At 38.1% G+C, this 21,014-nt stretch overlaps 2 protein-coding genes across 4 annotated transcripts; one reads left to right on the plus strand and one right to left on the minus strand.

The window, feature by feature from the left end:
• The first annotated feature begins 910 nt into the window (after nt 1-910).
• On the plus strand, nt 911-17,854 carry rad54l2 (RAD54 like 2). Of its 3 annotated transcripts, XM_077226058.1 has the most exons (23): nt 911-1,073; nt 4,098-4,270; nt 4,471-4,711; nt 5,837-5,949; nt 6,037-6,150; nt 6,635-6,870; nt 8,202-8,384; nt 8,466-8,599; nt 8,940-9,136; nt 9,227-9,569; nt 10,133-10,310; nt 10,390-10,461; nt 10,501-10,653; nt 11,361-11,479; nt 11,610-11,719; nt 12,119-12,218; nt 12,311-12,516; nt 12,594-12,769; nt 13,882-14,078; nt 14,167-14,345; nt 14,437-14,526; nt 14,632-14,721; nt 15,401-17,854. In XM_077226058.1, the coding sequence occupies exons 2-23, from the start codon at nt 4,150-4,152 to the stop codon at nt 16,339-16,341; spliced, it is 4,293 nt and encodes a 1,430-aa protein (XP_077082173.1). In that variant the 5' UTR covers nt 911-1,073; nt 4,098-4,149; the 3' UTR covers nt 16,342-17,854. The 3 variants fall into 3 exon arrangements, with proteins under 3 accessions (XP_077082173.1, XP_077082172.1, XP_077082174.1); XM_077226057.1 differs by having other exon boundaries at nt 10,390-10,653; XM_077226059.1 differs by having other exon boundaries at nt 10,429-10,653.
• Nucleotides 17,855-18,266: 412 nt separating this feature from the next.
• On the minus strand, nt 18,267-21,001 carry cyb561d2 (cytochrome b561 family, member D2). Its single transcript, XM_077226065.1, has 3 exons — nt 20,748-21,001; nt 19,429-19,466; nt 18,267-19,319 (listed from the first exon to the last, which is right to left on the minus strand). The coding sequence occupies exons 1-3, from the start codon at nt 20,872-20,874 to the stop codon at nt 18,816-18,818; spliced, it is 669 nt and encodes a 222-aa protein (XP_077082180.1). The 5' UTR covers nt 20,875-21,001; the 3' UTR covers nt 18,267-18,815.
• Between the last annotated feature and the right edge of the window lie 13 nt (nt 21,002-21,014).

Raw genomic sequence — 21,014 nt, forward strand, 5'->3', positions numbered from 1 at the left:
ATATATATATATATATATATATGATAATGAAAAATAAGAAAAAAGAGTACATGATTTGTATCCATAAATAATGATATGGATAAGCCTATTGTTCTATAATTATATAATATAGCCTAATATTTATAATAAAACAGGCTTAAGTAAAAAGCCTTCAATATAGATTATTTAAGTATTTAAACAACATTTTCTTAAACATTGCTGTTTTATAATATGCTTCCTGATTATATAATAAATTATATAACATGCACCAAAGAATATATCTTTTTATATCTTATTTTAGGTATAACTTTATTGCAATAAAATATTTTACATGTATTGTGTAACAATAATGTTTTAAATGATATAATCATATTTTAATACAATATTTAAAATATATTCAATTCAAAAAATATGTTGCTTTACAAATACGTATATTATCAGTTACAAAATAATATCATATTATTTGTAACGACACAGGCTTTATCATTGAAAGTCATCTAGCTTGGATATGTTCGGCACACAACCTTTCCATGAACATTGGTGTTTTATAACATAGAACAGCCTATCATCAAATGCTTGTTTATTATACAATAGGTTATATAAAATATCACCTATTAGCTATATACAATTTGTTAAGATATATACTGTTTTATATGTATGCAATCATTTCATATAATATTTAAAACATCAAAACGTGTGTACGTACTATATATTACAAAGATACATGCCAAAATGACAAACAAATGAAAGTAAAAGAATGTAGGCTAAACTGTGACTGACAGTCTTGTCTTAAGTCATTTTGTAAGTCATCCAGCTAGATTATTCTAGGCATTTACACAACACCCCACCTTGTTGTATTTACTTTTATGCAACCCTCTAAGTGATTATGAAACACTCAATGACATTCAGCCCCCCGGACCGTATGAAGAGCGGAACCATTAGACTCCGTCTGTGCGCCACGACGGGCGTTTGAGGTCGGTGCTCGTGCACAATTGATAGTTAAAATAAAATAATCAGTGAGTATTACTAAAAATAATAATAATTCTTCAATGAATCACAGCACAGCCGCGGGTTCCTAAAAAGGGTGTAAAACGGTAAGTCATTGTTTTAACACCGCACACGCGTGTGTAAGTGGCGATAATGTGTTTTATCAGTTATATTTGAGCAGAGATAGCGCGGAAGCTAACGTCAACAAAAGAGAGCATCGCGCTTTCGTGCTAACGTGCTAACAGCTAGCGCGCTCGTTAGGCTTGAAATAATGTCGTGTTTGACACATAACGCATATAATGCGGTACTAAACATCCAGATGTGTTAGTCTAACGTGGTTCTGTGCTCATATTGTGGATGTTGGGTATGTTTTCAGGCTGGTTGTTCTTCTCTTAGCGGCGCTGCTGGTCAAGTACAGTTATGTAAATGTGCCTCATTCACTTCAGTCAACGAAAGCCCGTTGGAACACTTTTGTGTGATATATGATGTCAAAATAGGTTAATATACACCTAGTGTAATGAAATATGATGTGGGTTCTTGGTTTTATATGATGACAGAGGTTTGTGTCAAGCGCAGGTGCAGAATAATCTGAACGAGCTTCGGTTTCATTTTACACACAGTCACTCTCATAATGGAATAGATGATGGATTTGAAGGGCTATTTAATCAAACACGGTGGGTTGGTTTCTGTGCTCGATTTCTATTTAAATTAGAGAGAGTCGAGATCAGTGAGGTCTGCAATGGTGGGCTTTGTGTGTAATAAAGTGATAAGATAGATAGGTAGATAGATATAGGGAAATTCAAATATGTAAAGCTGATTAATACTCTACTGAATAGATCTGAATAGCTTCCAGATTAATCCAACTGGTTTCATTGAAAGTCATTGCATTTCTGCTCTTTTTTTTTTTTTGGAACAGCTGTAAAACAATGCAGAGATTGACCTTAAAGGAATAGTTTAGGCTAGTTAATCTTTAGATCTTTCATCGTTTTCTCTTCCTTATGGTGTTTAATACAATGTACGACTGTCTGCCTTCTGTGAAGCACAAAGGAAGATGTTTTACATAAAAAAATTATATAATGCATGTTTATTAAGATAAAAATACATTTATAAAAAATATTTATATAATATAATTTTACTGTATGAATTGAAGCATAGCCTACATATTTAAAAATGTATAAATGCGTATAACACTTTATTATACAATAAAACATAATTATAATGCAATTAAATACTTATATTTATTATACCTATACTTATAAATACTTATAATAATATTTTATTGTGTCGTAAAGTTTATAATAAAGAGTTATAAATCATACACAACCATACCATAAAAACTTAGTCTGTGACTGAGGACTTGAGTCATATAGGCCACATTATGATGCTTTCATTGTGCTTTTTTGTCAGTTTTGATGCTTGACAGCGTCCGACTTCATTCACTTTCAGTGTACAGACAAAAGCACTTGGGACAATATTCATTTTGTGTTTCATTAAAGAAAAACAGAAAAGTTATACGGTTTATAATGACAGCTGTATTGACTTTATTGCTTGATTGAATTGAAGCGAATCAGCGTGTGTGTCTGAAGGGGGCAGGATGTTGTGGAACAGGCTGTGCTTGAGCTGTACGGTGTGTGTGTGTGTGTGTGTGTGTGAATGTGTCAGTGTGTCACAGCCAGCGTGGCCTACATTCACACACCGCTCGCTGCTTTCTCTTATATAACCCTGCTTATGTAAGCAGGCCTGAATCTCTTGCTCCCTTCTGTTTTTTCTTCTTCTAGTTCTTTCTGTTTCTTCTCTCAACACTTTTTTTGATTGGACTTCAGTGGTTGCTCTTTGTTCTGTTCCCGTTTTTTTTGAGTCGGGATTTTGCTCAGATCTTGATTAAAGCTGAGAATCGGACAGTTTAAAGTGAATTACACAACCGTGGATTCTGTGTTAACATTGTGTGGTTTCATTTTATAGTTTAAATCTTTTGCTTTCATTTGCAAGTTTAGCTGAAAACGAACCATCAAGTATTGTGGGTGACCATCTTGGTTTTTTTGGGTTTTTTTCTTCATTCAAAGATTGAAATCCACAAGTTTGGGGCCAGTTCTGCATTGCTATTGTACTGAGTTTTTTTTTATTCTTTTATCTGATTTGTCCGTTCTTAATGCCTAAACATTTCTGACTTATTCTATCTTGAGGTTGTTGCAAATTTAGCTGATTTTATAATGTTGTGTAGCTTGCAAACATAGATTTTTGTGCAAGAATGACTTGCAATAGTCTTGAAAGCATCAGTAAGAAAAGAATCACGTGTTGACTTCAAACCTTTCGCTTTGTTTTTCATTTTATGCTATCATTTTTCCAGTAGGTTTATGATTTTTTTAGGTTTACCTCATTCCTAGCTGTATAATTTCTAGCTTATTGCAAATTTTCTTTTTCTGGAAAAATAATACTTTTGCTGAACGACAAATAATGTTGTGAAGAAAACGGTTATTTAACCATATAAAACCATCTAGCAAATATAAAAATGCATTGCTAAAAATGTGAACTAATCATTGATTTTTACCCACGCAACATTTTACTCTTGCCCATGTTAAAAAAAAGTTAGACATTTTTTTAAACAAGGCAGTTAATAAATGGAAAATGTACGCAACATGAATGTTTCAGATGGTGATAATATTGCTAAGGTTGCATTTACTTGATAAAAAAATAGTAAAAACAATAATATTGTGAAAAAATATTACAATTTAAAATAACTATTTTCCATTTGAATATATATTAAAATTTAATCCTGTGATGCAAAGCTGAATTTTCAGCATCATTACTCCAGTCTTCAGTGTCACACGATCCTTCAGAAATCATTCTAATGTGCTGATTTGATGCAAGGTTGAAAACAGTTTTTTTTATAGTTGTTTTAGCTGTTTATTATTTGTGTGGAAACCGTTTTTCAGGATTCGTTAATGAATAGAATGTTCAAAAAGCCTTTATTTTGTAATAGAAATCTTTTTTAACATTATAAATGTCTTTACTGTCACTTTTGATCAATTTAATGCATCCTTGCTGAATATGAATTTCTTTTTTAAAAATGGTACATTCCCCAAACTTTTGAACGGTAGTGTCTAATAATCTGATGTGTGTTTGTTGTTCAGGTGGTCTGAATGAAGATGTGTAAGTAATGCTCTTGGAGACCCAGGGGACGCCATGTCAGAAGAGGCGATCTCAGGGAGCGACCTGGAGCCCAGCCTTAACAGCGAGGAGGAAGAGGAGATGGAGGAGGAAGGGGATGGAGAGAATGATGGGGATGATGAGGAAGATGCAGGCGGTGAGCATCCTTTCAATTCATACTGGCTTTTTGACCATTATTTTATCATGCAAATACCTTTTTGTGTTTGAACTTGCATTGATTAATACATTTAAAAGCATCAAGCTTCTGTCTGGCATCATCATCATCATCGCTAATGTGTGCGCTTGGCTTTCTGGCTGTAAATGAATTATTGATCGCTTGGTATTTCCTCTCAACAGACCAGGCTGAGAGCCCGGAGGCCGAGGATCAAACAGATCCGACCAGCCCAGCACCTACCTCGCCTATTTCTAGAGACTCCAGCCCTGACCGCTTGTCCCGGCCGTCGTCCACCTCACAGACTTCATCACGGCCCGGCTCTCAACTCGCGTCCAGCCCGGACAGCCGCAGTAACACATCTGCCAACAGCATGAAGAAGAAGTCCAAAACCTCGAAACCTGCTCACTTGAGGAGGAACATCCGGTATTGAGCTTCATTTAATAACAGAGTGCATTAGGTCCCACCTACTTTTACAGTGCCTTTGTTTCCGGAAGAAGTTCATTTTCCCATAGGCTACACTTTTAAAAAATAAAGGTTCCAAAAGGGTTTTCACACGCCATTTAAGAACCTTTCAGTGAACATTTCTTAAAAGAACAATTTTTTCTTAGTGTGAAGAACAGTTTAATAATTCAAAGTACCTTGTGTGCAATTGAAAGGTTCCATGGATATTAAAAGTTGTTCATGGAACCATCTATAACAAAAAGAACCTTTATTTTTAAAAGTGTAGGGATTTTGTTAAAGCGCTATTCGCCATGAACCAAACCAACCGGCTACGCGGTGAATCACAACATTACAAACTTTTGATTTGAAGCAAAAAGTGTTTGGACCAAAAGAGAAAAACTGCCAAGTACAAGACTGTGTACCTAACGGTTTAAGTGAAGGAAAGAACTACAATCCCACGAAGCATTGAGAATGACATAATCAAAGTAAAAACAATGGTGAATTATAAAATGATTAATTATTAATATATTCATATACAAATAAATAAGTATTTTGAAAGCATTACGAGACTGACTTGATCACTCGGAGCTAAAGAGCTATTTTGGCGTGATATGCTCGCTGCAACTCTCTGATTGGTGGAATTCTTTGTACAACATTATGGGTAGTTTTTCGTTGCAAATTCCAATGTTAAACACAATTATTTTAAAATAAAATACATTGAAATAATACAACTGATGGTCTCAATAAAAGCATAAGCCATTGATTAACAACCTCCTAGCTCACAGGGCTGTCTTTAGGTTTATAAGTTATAGATAAAAATCCGTTTTAATCAGTTAAAAGTTTTTACTTCTGGAACTCAACTGTTGCACTGTTAAATCCTGTTTTTAAGTGCCAACCAGACACGCTAAGCATCACACAACAAGAAATTTTGTCTCTCTAGTTTTCTATTTTGCTCATATTTTTGGAGGATTCGCCCACACTGAAAATCTCATTGGTCCAAAACATGCAAACATCTCATTGGTCCTACATGTTTGTTGATCACCGTTACACGTATAATACCAATCATTTATCTTCCTGCTAATTCCATCTCTCCCCTCCGGCTTACAGGAAGCTCCTCACGGAGCATCAGCTGGAAGCGGGAACCAAAGCCGCCCAGCAGGAAGAGCTTGAGAGACGGCGGCGTCTCGAACAGCAGCGGAAAGACTTCCCGCTTCACGCAGGTGAGACTCGCTTGTTCTGCCCGCTCCTCCTCTTTCACTGTTTGTAATGTAATTAGTTAATTGGTTGTGTTGTGTCGCCGCTGTCAGATCTGTCCACTGCAGTGCCGGGTCTCAAACAGGAAGTGATCTGTCTGGACAGCAGCGGAGATGAGGGTGAGCCTAAAGAAGCCCCGCCCCCTCAGCTACCTGACGTCAGAGATGGTAAACTCAACATAAACACACTGTAGTATAAAACAGTATTTTTATTCATATTAATGACATTATTATTTATTGTTTACAAACATTTAATATTATAATGATTTATATGATAAATATGCAAAATATATTTTAAGCAAATCTTGAAAAACGTATTAAACCATTTTTATTATTATTAATAATAAACATTTATTATTATTTACTTATTATCGTTATTATTATAATGATATATTGCTTTCATTATATACACAAAATGTGAGAAACAAATTAATGAAAAGGAGTTGAATGTTTATTATTAAATATGTATTATAATAATTGTTTTTCATATTTATATATATATATATTATATTTGCATTCGTACGTGTGTATGTATATATATTTCTATGAGTAAAAAAAGAGAGAAAAAAAAGTCCTCTAAAAAATGTCTTCTAAATTGATCTTGTAATGAGGTTTAGGTATCTTGATGTTCTTTTCTGTTCCATTGTTCCAGATGTGATTGAGTTGAGTTCAGGTGATGAAGATGCCATGCGGATAAGCAGCGAGGAGGACAACAACGAAGATCGCTCTGTCACTCCCGGCCCGGAGGAGAGTAGCGGGTCTCATGTAAACGACGCCATCAATCTACCAGACGCCCAGGGAAGGGTGCTGGTCAATATCAACCACCCTGGTGAAGAGGAGGACCTGTTCCTCGCCCCGCAGCTCGCCGGCGCTGTTAAACCACACCAGGTTCACACATTTTGCCATTAAAGCAGAACTAAGTAACTTTTTTACCTTAACCGAACAGCTTTGGAGTCATTGTAATGTTTATATTACTGATTTCGCGTTGAATGGTGGTCGTCTCGCACCCCCCTGGTGCCTGTGAGCCGCAAAACCACCCTTGCAACTTTGGGCCGGCGGGCCGCAGTGTTAGGAAGTATCGTGTGATATCAGGTCTCGCGAGGTAACGAATTGCTTTACGGCACTGCAAGCGTACACGCCCCCATCCAGGATACGGCTAGCTATAAGAACAACTATCGTCCCATGGCAAAGCTGGCATATAAGAAGCAGAAAGCTAGAAAAGCATTGTCGGAGGAACAGGGAAAGAGGAAATGGCAGACTGACTGAGCGAGGAGTCAGACACGAGTAAACATCGGACCTGCGTTTCCAGAATGGCGGAAAAAAAACGAAGAAAGCGCGGTCGGAAGAGTCTAGAAAAAGGTATCTGACAGCACGAGGAACCGGACAAGAGTCCCACTCGCTCAGTCTTTCACTGTTAAAGTTGATTCCTGCGATTATCATGAGAACAGTTGTCAATATCTCACATAATTATCAGGACATAAAAAAGCCTACATGTTGTAAATAGTGTAAATGAGCGCAATTTGCTAACTATTATGATAAATTGCAATAATCATGTCTAACAACATCATAACGGACATTGTAACGAAATCAGGGCTCTCAAGTGTCACGCATTGAGCGTGACAGTCACTCATTTCGGTCTTTTGTCACGCTCTCCCGCCACACATTGTATTTCTCACGCTGAAAAACTATTTGTAATATATTTAATATGCAAAAAACTCTGGCCGCGCCGCTCTCACTGTGGAACCGGCAGGAATCAAGCGCGTCTCCTCTGGTGTTGTTCGTCGAGCTACACAATAGCCAATCAGAAAATAGCACTATTGTATCTGGGTAAGATTTAACGCAACAATCAATGACAAAAATGTATTTGTCGGCTGGATGTCACTCTTGCCTGTCTTCAAAACTTGAGAGTCCTGCGAAATAATGCAACCTACATGATACACTTTATTGGTGTCATCTGGCATTTAGGCTCAGGTAAGCCTAACGCGGTAGGCTACTTTATTATTATGAAGTGCAGAGGCCGTGAGTGCAGATACGCTTGGCGTGAGTGGTGTTTATGGCAGTAATGTTAAATACAAGTACTCTACAGCGACTCTAGGGATCGCTGTTTGACAAAAACAGAAATCCTGCATAGTGCCGCTTTAAATTAAAATTTTTCCAGTAACTTGCCATTTTAGTTGGACATGGAATCCATTTTTAATGTCTCTTTCTTTCTCTGTCAGATCGGTGGCATTCGTTTTCTGTATGATAACCTGGTGGAGTCTCTTGAGCGCTATAAGAGCAGTAGTGGCTTTGGCTGTATTCTGGCTCACAGTATGGGCCTGGGCAAAACCCTACAGGTCATCTCCTTTATCGACATCCTACTGCGCCACACTGGAGCCAAAACTGTCCTCGCCATTGTACCTGTGAGTGGCATTTTCAGTGAGGGATTAGATTAAAAACTTCTGTCTGAGGGGTTTGTGTCTCATCTTTCCTCTCTTCTCCAGGTGAATACACTACAAAACTGGCTGGCTGAGTTTAATCTCTGGCTGCCTGCTGCTGAGTCCCTTCCCCCCGACACAGATCCAGCCCAGGTTTTACCTCGAACCTTTAAGGTTCACATCCTCAATGATGAGCACAAGTATGAATGCCGCACCAGCTTTTGTGCTTCATTGTCACAGTAAATAATGTCACATGGCTATATAGGATATATATAGGCTATATATTCTTTATGGAAAATATAATTATACAATTTAAAACAATTTTAATGAGATATACCTGCAAAATGGGGGGGATCACACTATATGTTTGGGATCTTTGTTTTATAATGATTTAGGTGTTAATGATTATCTGTAGTTTTGCTAAAGTTATTAGCAACACTAAGGAACACAAATACTGAAAAAATGTGTTGTTGAATGCACTGCAAGTTGCTTGTAGCATCTTCTGCCGAAATGTTCATGTATTTCGTTCATTTGGACCAGAACCACAGTGGCCCGGGCCAAGGTGGTGGAGGATTGGACTCGTGGCGGAGGGGTGCTGCTAATGGGCTATGAGATGTACCGCCTGATGTCGCTCAAAAAGAGCTTTGTGACCGGCCGCAAGAGGAAGTCCAAGAAACCCGCGGGTCCTGTAATTATTGACCTGGACGAGGAGGACCGTCAGCAAGAGCTCATGAAAGGTCTGTCGGGGTTCTGCTGGTGGAAAATGCATGGCATCTACTTTAGCTGTAGTCTATAACAAATGTTCTTGTCTCGTCTGTGATCTTCAGGGATTGAAAGAGCGATTTCACGGCCTGGTCCGGATGTCGTCATTTGTGATGAGGGTCACCGCATTAAAAACTGTCACGCCAGCACCTCCCAGGCCCTGAAGAACATCCGTTCACGGCGACGAGTGGTTCTGACCGGATACCCGCTGCAAAACAACCTGATCGAGTACTGGTGCATGGTGGATTTCGTCCGGCCCGATTTCCTCGGTACACGGCAGGAGTTTAGTAACATGTTCGAGCGGCCCATTCTGAACGGTCAGTGTATCGACAGCACGCCACAGGACGTCCAGCTCATGAGATACAGGAGTCACGTTCTGCACAGTCTGCTGGAGGGCTTCGTGCAGAGGTGAATTGTTTTTGTTGTTGTTGTTATTATTATTGATTAGAATTTATTATTGTTGGTTTGTGAAAATATATTATTATTATAGGTTTTGTTTAGATTTTATTCTTATTAATGGATATTTATTATTGTTGAATTATTACTATTATTATTAATGAACATTAATATTTACATGTATTATTAAATATTTATTTTTTGTTATAGTTATGAATAAATATTTAATTTTGTTTACATTTATTTATTGAATATTTATTGTTTACATGTATTTATTCAATATTTATTGTTTGCATATTATTATTGAATTGAATATTAATGTTTGTTTGTGAATGTATTGTTTATATTTATTATTAATAATAATAATGGATATTCATTATTGTTTATATAATTATTATTAAATAAATGTTTGTTCTTTTATTAAATAAAGGTACTTTATTTATGTGTCCACTGTTATATTGAAGAGACAGTAAGCTATAGGGGCACGGGATCAGGAAAGGACCATGAGGCTGGACGCAAACTCTGGTTGCCCAAAGAGCTAAAAAATCAAGCTAAACTCTTTTCTACCTTCGTAGACGAGGTCACGATGTTCTCCGGGAGCAGTTGCCGCCGAAAGAGGAGCATGTGATTCTGGTACGACTGTCTCGCCTGCAGAGGGCGCTCTATACAGAGTTCATGAACCGCTTCAGGGAGGCGGGAAACAGCGGATGGCTCGGACTCAACCCGCTTAAAGCTTTCTGTGTTTGCTGCAAGGTATGGAGACCCCAAAAACATCGTCTGTTGTTATATAGTGGTCGATGTGCTCACTTCTGTATTTTTGTGCGTCCTGTAGATCTGGAATCATCCGGACGTTTTGTACGAAGCTCTGCAGAAGGAAAATCTGGCCAATGAGCAGTACGAAGCTCTGCAGAAGGAAAATCTGGCCAATGAGCAGGATCTTGACCTGGATGACCTCAACTCCACTAGCGGTACCCGCTGCTCTGCTCCGGGAATGAAGGGCAAGTCGTCCGACCCTGCCAACAGCAAGATGGCCATGGCTCTGGGACCTCTGAACCCCTTACAGGAGAAGGCCAACCAAGTCATCACCTATGAATGGGTAAAACCTTCAACTTACAATGTGTTTATTTTGGTGGGAACACAATGAATGTGATGGCTTGTTGTGATTTATCAAATCGCAAAGTCTATGATTTAATTATATATTGATTCTGATGGTTTAACTTTTAATATTTATGGCTGTCTTTTCTTCATTTTTAGTTTATTATATAATATAATATTATTATAAATTTATTTTTCTAAAATACTTTTTTCCGTGACAATTTCATTTGTAATATTTCTTATTTTGTTAAGTATTTAATTATTAGTAGTAATAATAATATTAATTATTATAGTCATATATATATATATATATATATATATATATATATATATATATATATATATATATATATATATATATATATATATATAATTGTACAGCCCTACAAACAAGCACAGCAAACCTGGAGCTTTTGTTTATTCTAACTAATTTTAAATCTCAAAAAAAAAATTTTATCAGAAATCTTTTATCTAAAATTAGATGTATCCCCCAAAAGTTGCAGCCCTAGAACACATTGTGCACTTTCTCATTTTATTTTTTTTACATATAATATCAGCAAACTTACTACCTACTTAAAGGTGCTCTAAGCGATGTCACGCGTTTTTTAGTCACATACAGCAAACATCTCCTCACTATCCGTTGGTGCTTATATGTTAATGTGCTTATGGATATGATGTAATTTCGTAATCTAGGCCTATTTGTTTTAGGCAAAAGACATCATGACCAACTACCAGACGGGTGTTCTGGAGAACTCGGCCAAGATGGTTCTGCTTTTCCACCTGATTGATGACAGCGTCAGCCGAGGAGATAAAATACTTGTGTTCAGGTGGGAAATCTGTTTGTGTGACAGTATTGAGATGTTTGCATTTTTATCTGGAATGTCATTTATCAGTCATGCTGTTATTTTACGGTTACGTCAACGGTTACACTCATTTATCTGTGTGTCATTCTTACAGTCAGAGTTTATCAACGCTCACAGTTATCGAAGATTTCCTGAGTCGGAGGCCCATGCCGATCCAAACAGAAACCGGGGGGCACAACTGGGTCCGGAACATCAATTACTACAGTGAGTTATTAAAGGTTTTGATGCCAAGTACCGGGTAGCTCAGAATTAAAAACAAAACCGTAAAAACTTTTCCGTTGCTTAAAATAAAATAAACTTATTTCAGCTAGTTGTCAAGGAAGTACTAAAATAACTAAAACTAAATAAACTGAAAATATAAACAACAATATTTCATAAAAATAAAACAAATGAGAGAAAAAAACTTACTAAAACTTTAACTAAAATTATTGTGAAATCTTTTTTTTTTTTTTATTCAAAATATTAACAAAAAACTAATAGTATCAGTGATACTAAAATAACACTGCCAAGGACCCAACTTAGCAAATCAACTTTGCCTAAGGTTTGTCATGGTTTAGGGTGTGTGTTGTTTGTAAATTCACCTCGTTTATGTCTCCTTTGCAGGGTTGGATGGGAGCACATCAGCTTCAGAGAGAGAACGCCTCATCAACCAGTTTAACGACCCTGCGAACAACCAAGCCTGGGTCTTCCTGCTGTCCACCAGGTAAAGAACTTGCACGTTTGTCAGCATGTTACAAAATGCCACAGATAATGATGAGGTCTAGAGTCTGGAGTAACAAGCTCCTGTATTTACAGGGCTGGATGTTTGGGGGTGAATCTGATTGGCGCGAATCGCGTGGTGGTTTTCGATGCCTCTTGGAACCCGTGTCACGACGCTCAGGCCGTCTGCCGCGTGTATCGCTACGGCCAGCACAAGCCTTGCCACATCTACAGGCTTGTGTGTGACTTCACACTGGAGAAGAAGATCTATGACCGTCAGGTGTCCAAGCAGGGCATGTCTGGTAAGAGAAGACGGGAAGGTGTGTTTTGGGTCTCACTGTTGTGAACAGTTCTGATGTTATGATTGTGTGTTGGCCAGATCGAGTCGTGGACGATTTGAACCCTGTCCTCACCTTCACGCGGAAGGAAGTGGAGTCGCTGTTGCACTTTGTAGAGGAGGAGCCTGATACCAGCCATTCAGAGCTGGTCCCTAGTGAGGAGATGGAGATTGTCATTAAACAAGCCTGTCTGTTTTACCCGGACCTCTTAACCAAGGTAATTTCTCTTTCTGCTTTCCACACCAGCGACTTGATTTAAAATGTGACTATTCTAAAATATATGCATTTATCACGTCGAGACTAGATTACTGTAATGCACTATACTCTGGTCTCCCTGGTCTCTCCTTTGGACTGCTTTAAGAGGTCTTTAAAGACCCATCTTTTTAAAAATGTTTTTGAAGTGTATTATGTTTGGTATTATCTTGTATATCGTTGTTTGATTTTTCTGTTTTAATTATATTGTTTAATTTCTTATATGTGTTTACCATACTGTGTAGCGCTTTGGGTTGGAGAAAAGCGCATTACAAATAAAATGCATCATCATCATATATTCCGCTGTTTGAAATATATTTCAGTTTGAAATATATCAAACTGTGTGAAAGCTTAGCTCATGAATATTAATTGTTTGCAGCGGTTTTTCAATTCAAAATTAGGTTGTACTGTAATCAAGACCAGCTACTGTTGTACAAATTCAGCTATTCTGGAAAAAGTCTGGATCCTACTATGGTGAAGAATATGGTTTACCAATATTAATTAGGTTGTACTTGTGTGGCTTCACAAAACATTTAATCAAATAAGCTAATTTTTGTCTGAATTCCATACCAGTAAACTTTTATCAAGAGAAGTACTCTAGACAGATTCTAAATCCTTCAATGGGAAAGGCTTAGCTCATGAATGCTAATTGTGCTGAAGTTGCTTCGTACACCAGCTACTTGTCCAAATTAATTCTAAATCCGACAATGGTGAAGGCTTAGCTCGTGAATATTTATTATAATGTGCTGAAGTTGCTTTGTAACCTTCCTGGAACATCCAGTCACATAAGATTATTTGAATCTGCAAATGTTTCTAAATTGAAATATTGTAGATCCTACTATGGTCTATGCTTTGCTCATGAATGTTAATTGGCTTGTCGTTCCGCTTATTCATAACCTTCCTGGAGCGTCCAGTTACATAAGCTCATTTTTATCTGGATTTCACACCAGCATACATTGATAGATTGAAGTATTTTAGACAAATACAATGTTGAAGGCTTAGCTCTTGAATATTAATTATATTGTGCTTCGTTTGTCACTCAGTACCCTATACTAATATCTCTGTTTTCCAAAACAGCAACCGTTCCATCATGAGTCTCTCCTGATGGACCGCAAAGATTTGAAACTGACCAAAGCAGAAAAGAGAGCAGCCAAGAAAAGCTATGAAGATGAGAAGCGGGCATCTGTGCCGTATCAACGGCCCTCTTACGCACATTATTACCCGGCTAGTGACCAGAGACTCACCAATATCCCTGCCTTTAGCCAGAGGAACTGGTGGGTCCAAAACAGAAAAACCTCAATGTAGTGATGTTCTGTTTTGTTTAAGACTTAGATGTTTGCTTATCTAAACCTTTTTTTTCAGGCGGCCCCCACCTCATTTAGAAGAGAAACCAGTCGCAAGCGTGAGGCCAGTTCAGTCCACGCCCATTCCCATGATGCCCCGCCAGGTACCCATGGGCGTCCCCGGTTCCAGCGCAGGATTCCCCGTCAACTACCTGCAAAAGGCCGGCGTTTACGTACAGCGCGTCGTCACCACCACTGGTAGAGATTTTTCACTTGTAGTGCATGTTACTGTGTTGTGTTTGAGGTCTCTCAGTTTGTTTCTTCATGGTTAAATGTCTTTGCTTTTCAGATATTGTGATCCCAGGGTCCAACAGCAGCACAGATGTCCAAGCCCGAATCGGTGCAGGGGAGAGTATTCACGTTATCCGAGGATCCAAAGGTACCTCAGTGTTAGAAAACTGTTGAGGGCGTTAATTGTTCTGTTAGTTTTTACTGTACTGTATGTAAGGTTTATTTGCTTCATATTCTGTCATTTGCGCTGCAGGCACATACATAAGGACCAATGATGGGAGGATATTTGCCATCCGCTCTGGAAAGCCAAGACCATCTGAAGGAGGAGCCACAGCTTCTAGAGGTGTACTAATTTACTTATTTGTCATTTACCATTAATGTGCACAGTTCATCTGTGCACGTTATTCCAATTAGAAATGTTTCTCATGCCTTTGATCTAGAGGTCTGTATGTGGTGAATATTTTAGTCTCTTTCCTGCAATATTCTGCCCTGTATATTTTGTTACGCTCCTGCCCACAACTTTCATGTTTTGTCCCACTCCTGCTAGTAAAAGCATGCCGGTAGAGGCAATAGCAAGGTGCAGAGTGCTGCATGTGGGTACCCGACAGGTGAACTGCTAATATTTGATGTAACCGGTGAAAAAAATTTACAATGTCATTTGCGGTGCGGGCGCAGGTGGACTGTGGGTTCAATAGTCAAGACTTTTCGGTACCCACTGATAGGCTGCTGCTTTCAAATTGTCCGTGCTTATTTGGGTTTGCGCTGCGTAGTCTGAAGACCGTAATTACAGCGCGATTTGAAGTGTTGAGCATTGTAGCCAATCTTTGTGGTTTTATATTTTGTGGTACTCCATTGCTTGGGGTTTCTACAGACCTCTACCTTGATCAAAGTTGCAGAGTTGATTTGTTGATGGATCAACCCTTTACTGGTGATTGAACCCACAATCTTTCGTTGACCATCCCGGATCTTTACCCATTAGTCTGCATCAACATAAACTAACAAAATCTCTTTCTTTCTCACAGAAGATTCCGGCCCATCCTTGCATTCTGTCAGTAATGGTCGTTCGTCTCCTCAAGAGCCGAAACGTTTATCCCCTGAGGCTCAGCCTCTCCCTTCGCCCCAAGACAGCCCCGAGATCCTCCGAGAATACCACAGCAACAAAGAACCAGTTTCTGCAGTAGAGAACTTACTGTCTTCGGGAACACCCGAACCCTCGGGAGCAGACAGACCCATCCAGCACCCAGTTCGCGTCACTGACCAGCACCGGCAGCTCAGCAATGACATTGCATCATCTATGGAGATTCAAAGTTTAAAGCGGAAGCTTTTGGAAAGTCGGACATCCAAACAGCCTGGTGGCAAACGAACCTCAACGCCAGCCGGTGCACCCGGGAGTTACCCGGGATTTCCTCTAAGCAGTGGGTTTGGGTTCACACCAATGGGGCTGAACCCTGCCTTGCTGGGTGCCCTGGGTCACATGACTCCACCCTCACTTGGAAGCAGGTCGCACCTCCTACAGCAAGCCGGTCAGGCTCTGGGTGATCTACATGCAATGTTCCCCACTGAACCGCTCGGACTTGGCCCGTCCAACAGCACTCTTTCCTCGAGTTGCTCGACCAACACCACATCCTCAACCCACGCTGGAATGCTGGCCTCTTCTTCATCCTCTGTGCCCTGTTCGTCATCGTCCTCCACCTCCTCCTCTCTCCCACCCTTCCTGATGAACCCTAGCATGGCAAGCATGCTCTCTAGCTTCCCGGTACCATTTTCCCAGCCGCTGTTCGCAGGATCCCTACACCCTAGAGGCCTGTCCTCTACGCCAACCTCTGCCTCCAACTCCTCTAATTTCCTCTCTTCCTCCAGCCTGCTGGGGGCAGCATTCAGCCGCCCCGACACGCACCACTCGCTCACAGAAAACGGCGGGAGCAGCTCGGATGACGATGTCATAGAGGTGATGGGCCAGTGATCGCTGTTTGGCTGCTCCAGATTCCATAGTTCCGAATGGAAGAAACCTATTGGATGGAGCTGAAATTATATAAATCCAAATGCTGAATATGCATGGAGTTAAGAAAGGCGATTATATATTTTTCTTTACCGTAAGGGACCAGAGCACAGGGCTAACTTGAAGAGCCCTAGTCATATCTCTCTCACGAGGGCAAAGACACTGAACTTACGAACTTCCCTCAGAGAGATTACCTAATCAAACTTAAATGTGATTGTCTTTACAGACTGTTTGCATTCGTAAGATATGACTTTAGAGACACTTAGCCGTTTGCTAGACCTTGTAGCATCACTTGGAATGAAAAACAAAAAAAATATGTGACTTTTTTTTTTATTATAACTGTAAGTACTACTATTACTTTTTTAAACGGTGGTCCTACATGAATATTCATAGTCGTTTCGACCATTGAAAATCGCAGACTGGGCAACTGGGGGAATTCGTAACAGTCGAATCGTACAGCAACAGAAGCCATGCCTAGCATTAGCACCGCCGAGACCTTTTTGCTTTCCTTTGAGAAAAAAAAAACCACAAGGAAAACCTTACAAACTCGAATGTATTTTCATGTTAGCCTTTAAAATTTGGTGGAGGAGATGTAACTTTAGTGCGTTTAGTTCGATATTAGCCTTAAAGCAGACAAATGGATCTGTGTTCTTGTTCAATTGCGTAGCAAACAAAATCATTTGTCGTTATCCATGAGGATCATCTTACGAATGTGTAGACTGTTAAGCGAAACCCTACTAGCTGTCATTTTCTAAATTTGCGCTTTGCATCATCTGCACGGTCATTCAGTTTCATCCGTGTTGGGGCCACAGTCATGACCGAAGTGTTCGTTCGGCCATTTTGAAAAATCTTGATGTGTTTAACATTTGTGTTAATGTTGAATTGTATGCGCGCTGGTTGACCTGTGACTGATAAATCCCTCAGCCAATAACACTGTTCATTCTCTGTGCCTATTAGAGCTCTTTATTTTGACTCCTCCCACAGTCTGCTTTCTGATTGGCAGATACCCATGTCATGATCTTTGGCCTGAGTCTGCAGACGCTGTTATATATATACAATGGTGTGCATTTGACATGTGATATCTTTTTTTGTTATTTGAAACTTTGTTTTGTTACATCTTATGTATGTTGTTTTCTCTTTCAACTATGTACAAATGTACCAGAAATATTTATTTATAATGCTGAAGAGTAAATCGTTTTCATTCTTTTTTTTTTATTTTTTATACATTTTCAACCTTTTTTTTAAGGAGAAAAAAATCCCTCTATTAGAGGGTTTCACCCAAACCCCCACATCCCACCCCCTAGGCGAGTTAAAGACCACGATCTGTGAGCAATTCGGCAGTCGGGACTCACAAACACACGTGATCCCATACAGACGCAGTACCAGGAGGTGTCCACATGTCATCTCATGATCCCAGCAAAGGGAGGAGTAGATTCAAATGACATTGTATTTATTAAACATTGTTTTAACAAAGAAACTTGACTCCTCCTGTATTCAGAATAATGTTTCTCGCAGCCTCCAGCAATTTCAGCTCAACTCATGAAAAAAAGTGCATGTTGTGTGTGTGTGTGTCGTGTGTGTGTATATATATATATATATTATTTATATATAGTTCTTTGTATATATTCATATATTTACATAGCCACAATATAAAAATAAATGTATGTATATATTTTTCATAAACATTAGCCAAATCTAACATTTGCCATTATTTTAAAAGACTTTCATATATATACATATAAAAATGTTATATCACAGGGAAATAAATTGTATTTTAATTAATAAAAACAGATACTTGACCTTAAAGTATACATAATACTTATATTATTTGTTAATGTACAATATTAATAATGTGAAGTTCAATAATAAATCCAAGTTCATACATGAGCTGAAATTGTTAATTTGAACAAGATTTTAATAAACCAAAAAATTATTTCAGCCATTAAGAAATAATTAGTTGATTACATACAACATAATATTTTCATAATTCATATATACTATTAATAACAAATTTAAGTTTCCAATTAAGGCATATTCCTTTCATGATCTGCAATACCAGAAAAAGGCAGGCTGGCACTGGTAAATGCAAAAACATTGTTCACAAGCACCAAAAGAATGACAAATAATTGAACAAAAGAATTATTTTTATCCTTGCAATTAATACAAATCAGTTGCCTTCAGTCAATTCCAAAGATATTTGCACACACAAAAAATGCCACCAATAGGCTACAGCTGAAATGCACTCAAGAATATCAAACTGTTATCCAAAAATACATTTGTTTTGGTCAATCTATATTGCAATAATATAAATTTACAAGTAGGTGCAAAGCAGCACTCAGTATCATCATATCTGTCATGCAGCTGAGCCGCAACATGCAATTCAGGTTCACAATGTCTGTGTATCAGATGAACCTGTTTAGAAACCGTGAATGTCTGTTTCAGTACTGCATTCGTTTCCGGGCCATGTAAGCGTTCGTTACCTGACTCATTATGACCAGAGCGCACAGAACCGGACAGAGGACGGCCAGGTACCAGACGTAGCCGCTCACACTGGCACTGAACCACGAAGAACACAGTCCGAGAAACAAGCTGACGCTGCTCAGCAGGTACGTGAGTAAGCCGGAGGTGGCGTGGTAGCGCTTCAGTTTGGCCAGCGACCAGCCTTTGGCCAGTTTGGGATAGAGGAGGGGAAGTCCTCCGAGGGACTGCAGCCCGACGACAGACACCGTTATCAAACCGACCAACCCGTGCCACGACGTGAAGTGTGGCTTGTCGTTGAGGTTCTTGTTGTAAAAGATGGCACACAGGCCCGCGGTCGCGCAACACACGCACAGACACTGCAGGATCCAGTGCAGGCGGGCTTTAGTTTTGTGCTTCAACTTCCTGACGGGAGACGAGTAGGGGTTGAACAGTAGAACGGCTTCAGTCATGAAAAAGGAAAACTGGAAGGGAGAAAAAAAATCTTGTGAGAGGATAGTATTGCGTGACAAAAAGCAAAAAAAAATCATTTACATGCAAAACAATCAAGGTCTGTATTTGCGTCATACTCACACCAAGAGTCATCAGGAAAGGATGCCATGAGAACAGACCTGTGAGCAAACAGAGAGCAGTGTTATTTATTTACAAGTATTTATTAATTATTGTATGTGCTGCTTTTATTTTCATTTGATTTTTTAAAAATATATTTCTATTTAGCTTATATCTAATTGTATTTCAGTTAGTTTGCAACATTTCTAATGAACATTTCCTCTAATATTTATGATATTTTATTTCAGCTTTGTTTCAATTACCAAATACACATTTTAATGATTTTAGTTAACAATAATACACTGACATACTAGCCAGAAACAAGACATTTATTTATTTATTTTTATTTAGATTCCTCTGACGTCATAATGTTTGCTGTTTATTATTTTCAGTTCTATATTTAAAATGTATATCTAAAATATACTACAAGCAAGTGAAAATATCAATATTGTATTTCATAATATTACAATATATATATATATATATTATTATAAAGGATTTATTTTTATTACAAAGTGTATTAAATTATATTTGATTATTTTACACAAAACATTTTTATACACACACACACATATATATATAGTATCGTCAAATCGATTGATCGCATCTAAAAGTTTGTAATATATATATTTATATAACAATATATATATATATATATATATATATATATATATATATATATACACACAAAAAACTGAAATATTTGTATGAATTATATAAACTATATTTTCATCCTTATAAATGGTGTATTGTTATGATTTGATAGAACATTTTATATTTTGCAAAATAAACTATATACACAAACTTTTGTGTTAGATGCGATTAATCACAATTCATCGATTTTTACAGCACACACACACACACACACACACACACACATACACACACATATATAATCAATTGAAATATTTGTATAAATTATAGAAACTATATTTTCATTATTATTAATAGTGTATTATTATGATGATGTGATATTTTGTCGAATAAATAATATACATACATTGTATACAATATACATACAAAAGTATCGATCTTTTGCGCATGCACCATTACAACATTAATATTTATATAATCTACTTTCATAATTAATAGGATATTTGCACAATGTTATTTTTTCATTATTTTAAATTAATATAACTTTTGATTATCATTATAATAACATGTAGGCCTACGTAGCCTATATTCCTGTCAGAAATAAATTGGAAATCATTTCAAAATGTCAATATTTTTGATCAATAGTATCAAACAACATAAATTCACAACAGGAAACGATCGATTTCTGACAGCACAGATCAGTGAGAGTCTGAGTACGACGGATCGATATTATCTCCTTCACTACTCACTGGATCCAGGTTTGGCCAGGACCGTGATGAAGCCAGTGAACACAGCGCACAGCACATGAGTTGAGACTCCGCACACTATCCTGCTGTAGCGGTACAGCTTAGGCTCCGACTCGTGATGGACAGTCATATTATACTCTACTGGGTCTCTCTCAAATCTTACATACACAAACAGCACACTGAGACAAAAACTAACTCAACCCATTTGAAATGCTGGCAATCTCAACTACGAACTCTGATCATTCAAGGTTTCCGGTTACACACCATCAT

Source organism: Siphateles boraxobius, unplaced genomic scaffold (genome assembly GCF_051911475.1).
Source record: "Siphateles boraxobius isolate OS27281-9 unplaced genomic scaffold, OSU_SipBor_1 13, whole genome shotgun sequence".
NCBI lineage: Eukaryota > Metazoa > Chordata > Actinopteri > Cypriniformes > Leuciscidae > Siphateles > Siphateles boraxobius.

What these genes read in the sequence shown, in the direction of transcription:
- rad54l2 (XM_077226057.1), top strand. Translation starts at nt 4,150, where the DNA reads ATGTCAGAAGAGGCGATCTCAGGGAGCGACCTGGAGCCCAGCCTTAAC. An exon ending in CTGTCCTCGCCATTGTACCT is followed by an intron (nt 8,385 to 8,465) that starts GTGAGTGGCATT and finishes TCTCTTCTCCAG; the next exon opens with GTGAATACACTACAAAACTG. An exon ending in ATCCTCAATGATGAGCACAA is followed by an intron (nt 8,600 to 8,939) that starts GTATGAATGCCG and finishes CATTTGGACCAG; the next exon opens with AACCACAGTGGCCCGGGCCA.
- cyb561d2 (XM_077226065.1), bottom strand. Translation starts at nt 20,874, where the DNA reads ATGACTGTCCATCACGAGTCGGAGCCTAAGCTGTACCGCTACAGCAGG. An exon ending in CCTGGCCAAACCTGGATCCA is followed by an intron (nt 19,467 to 20,747) that starts GTGAGTAGTGAA and finishes GTTTGCTCACAG; the next exon opens with GTCTGTTCTCATGGCATCCT. An exon ending in CTTTCCTGATGACTCTTGGT is followed by an intron (nt 19,320 to 19,428) that starts GTGAGTATGACG and finishes TCTCCCTTCCAG; the next exon opens with TTTTCCTTTTTCATGACTGA.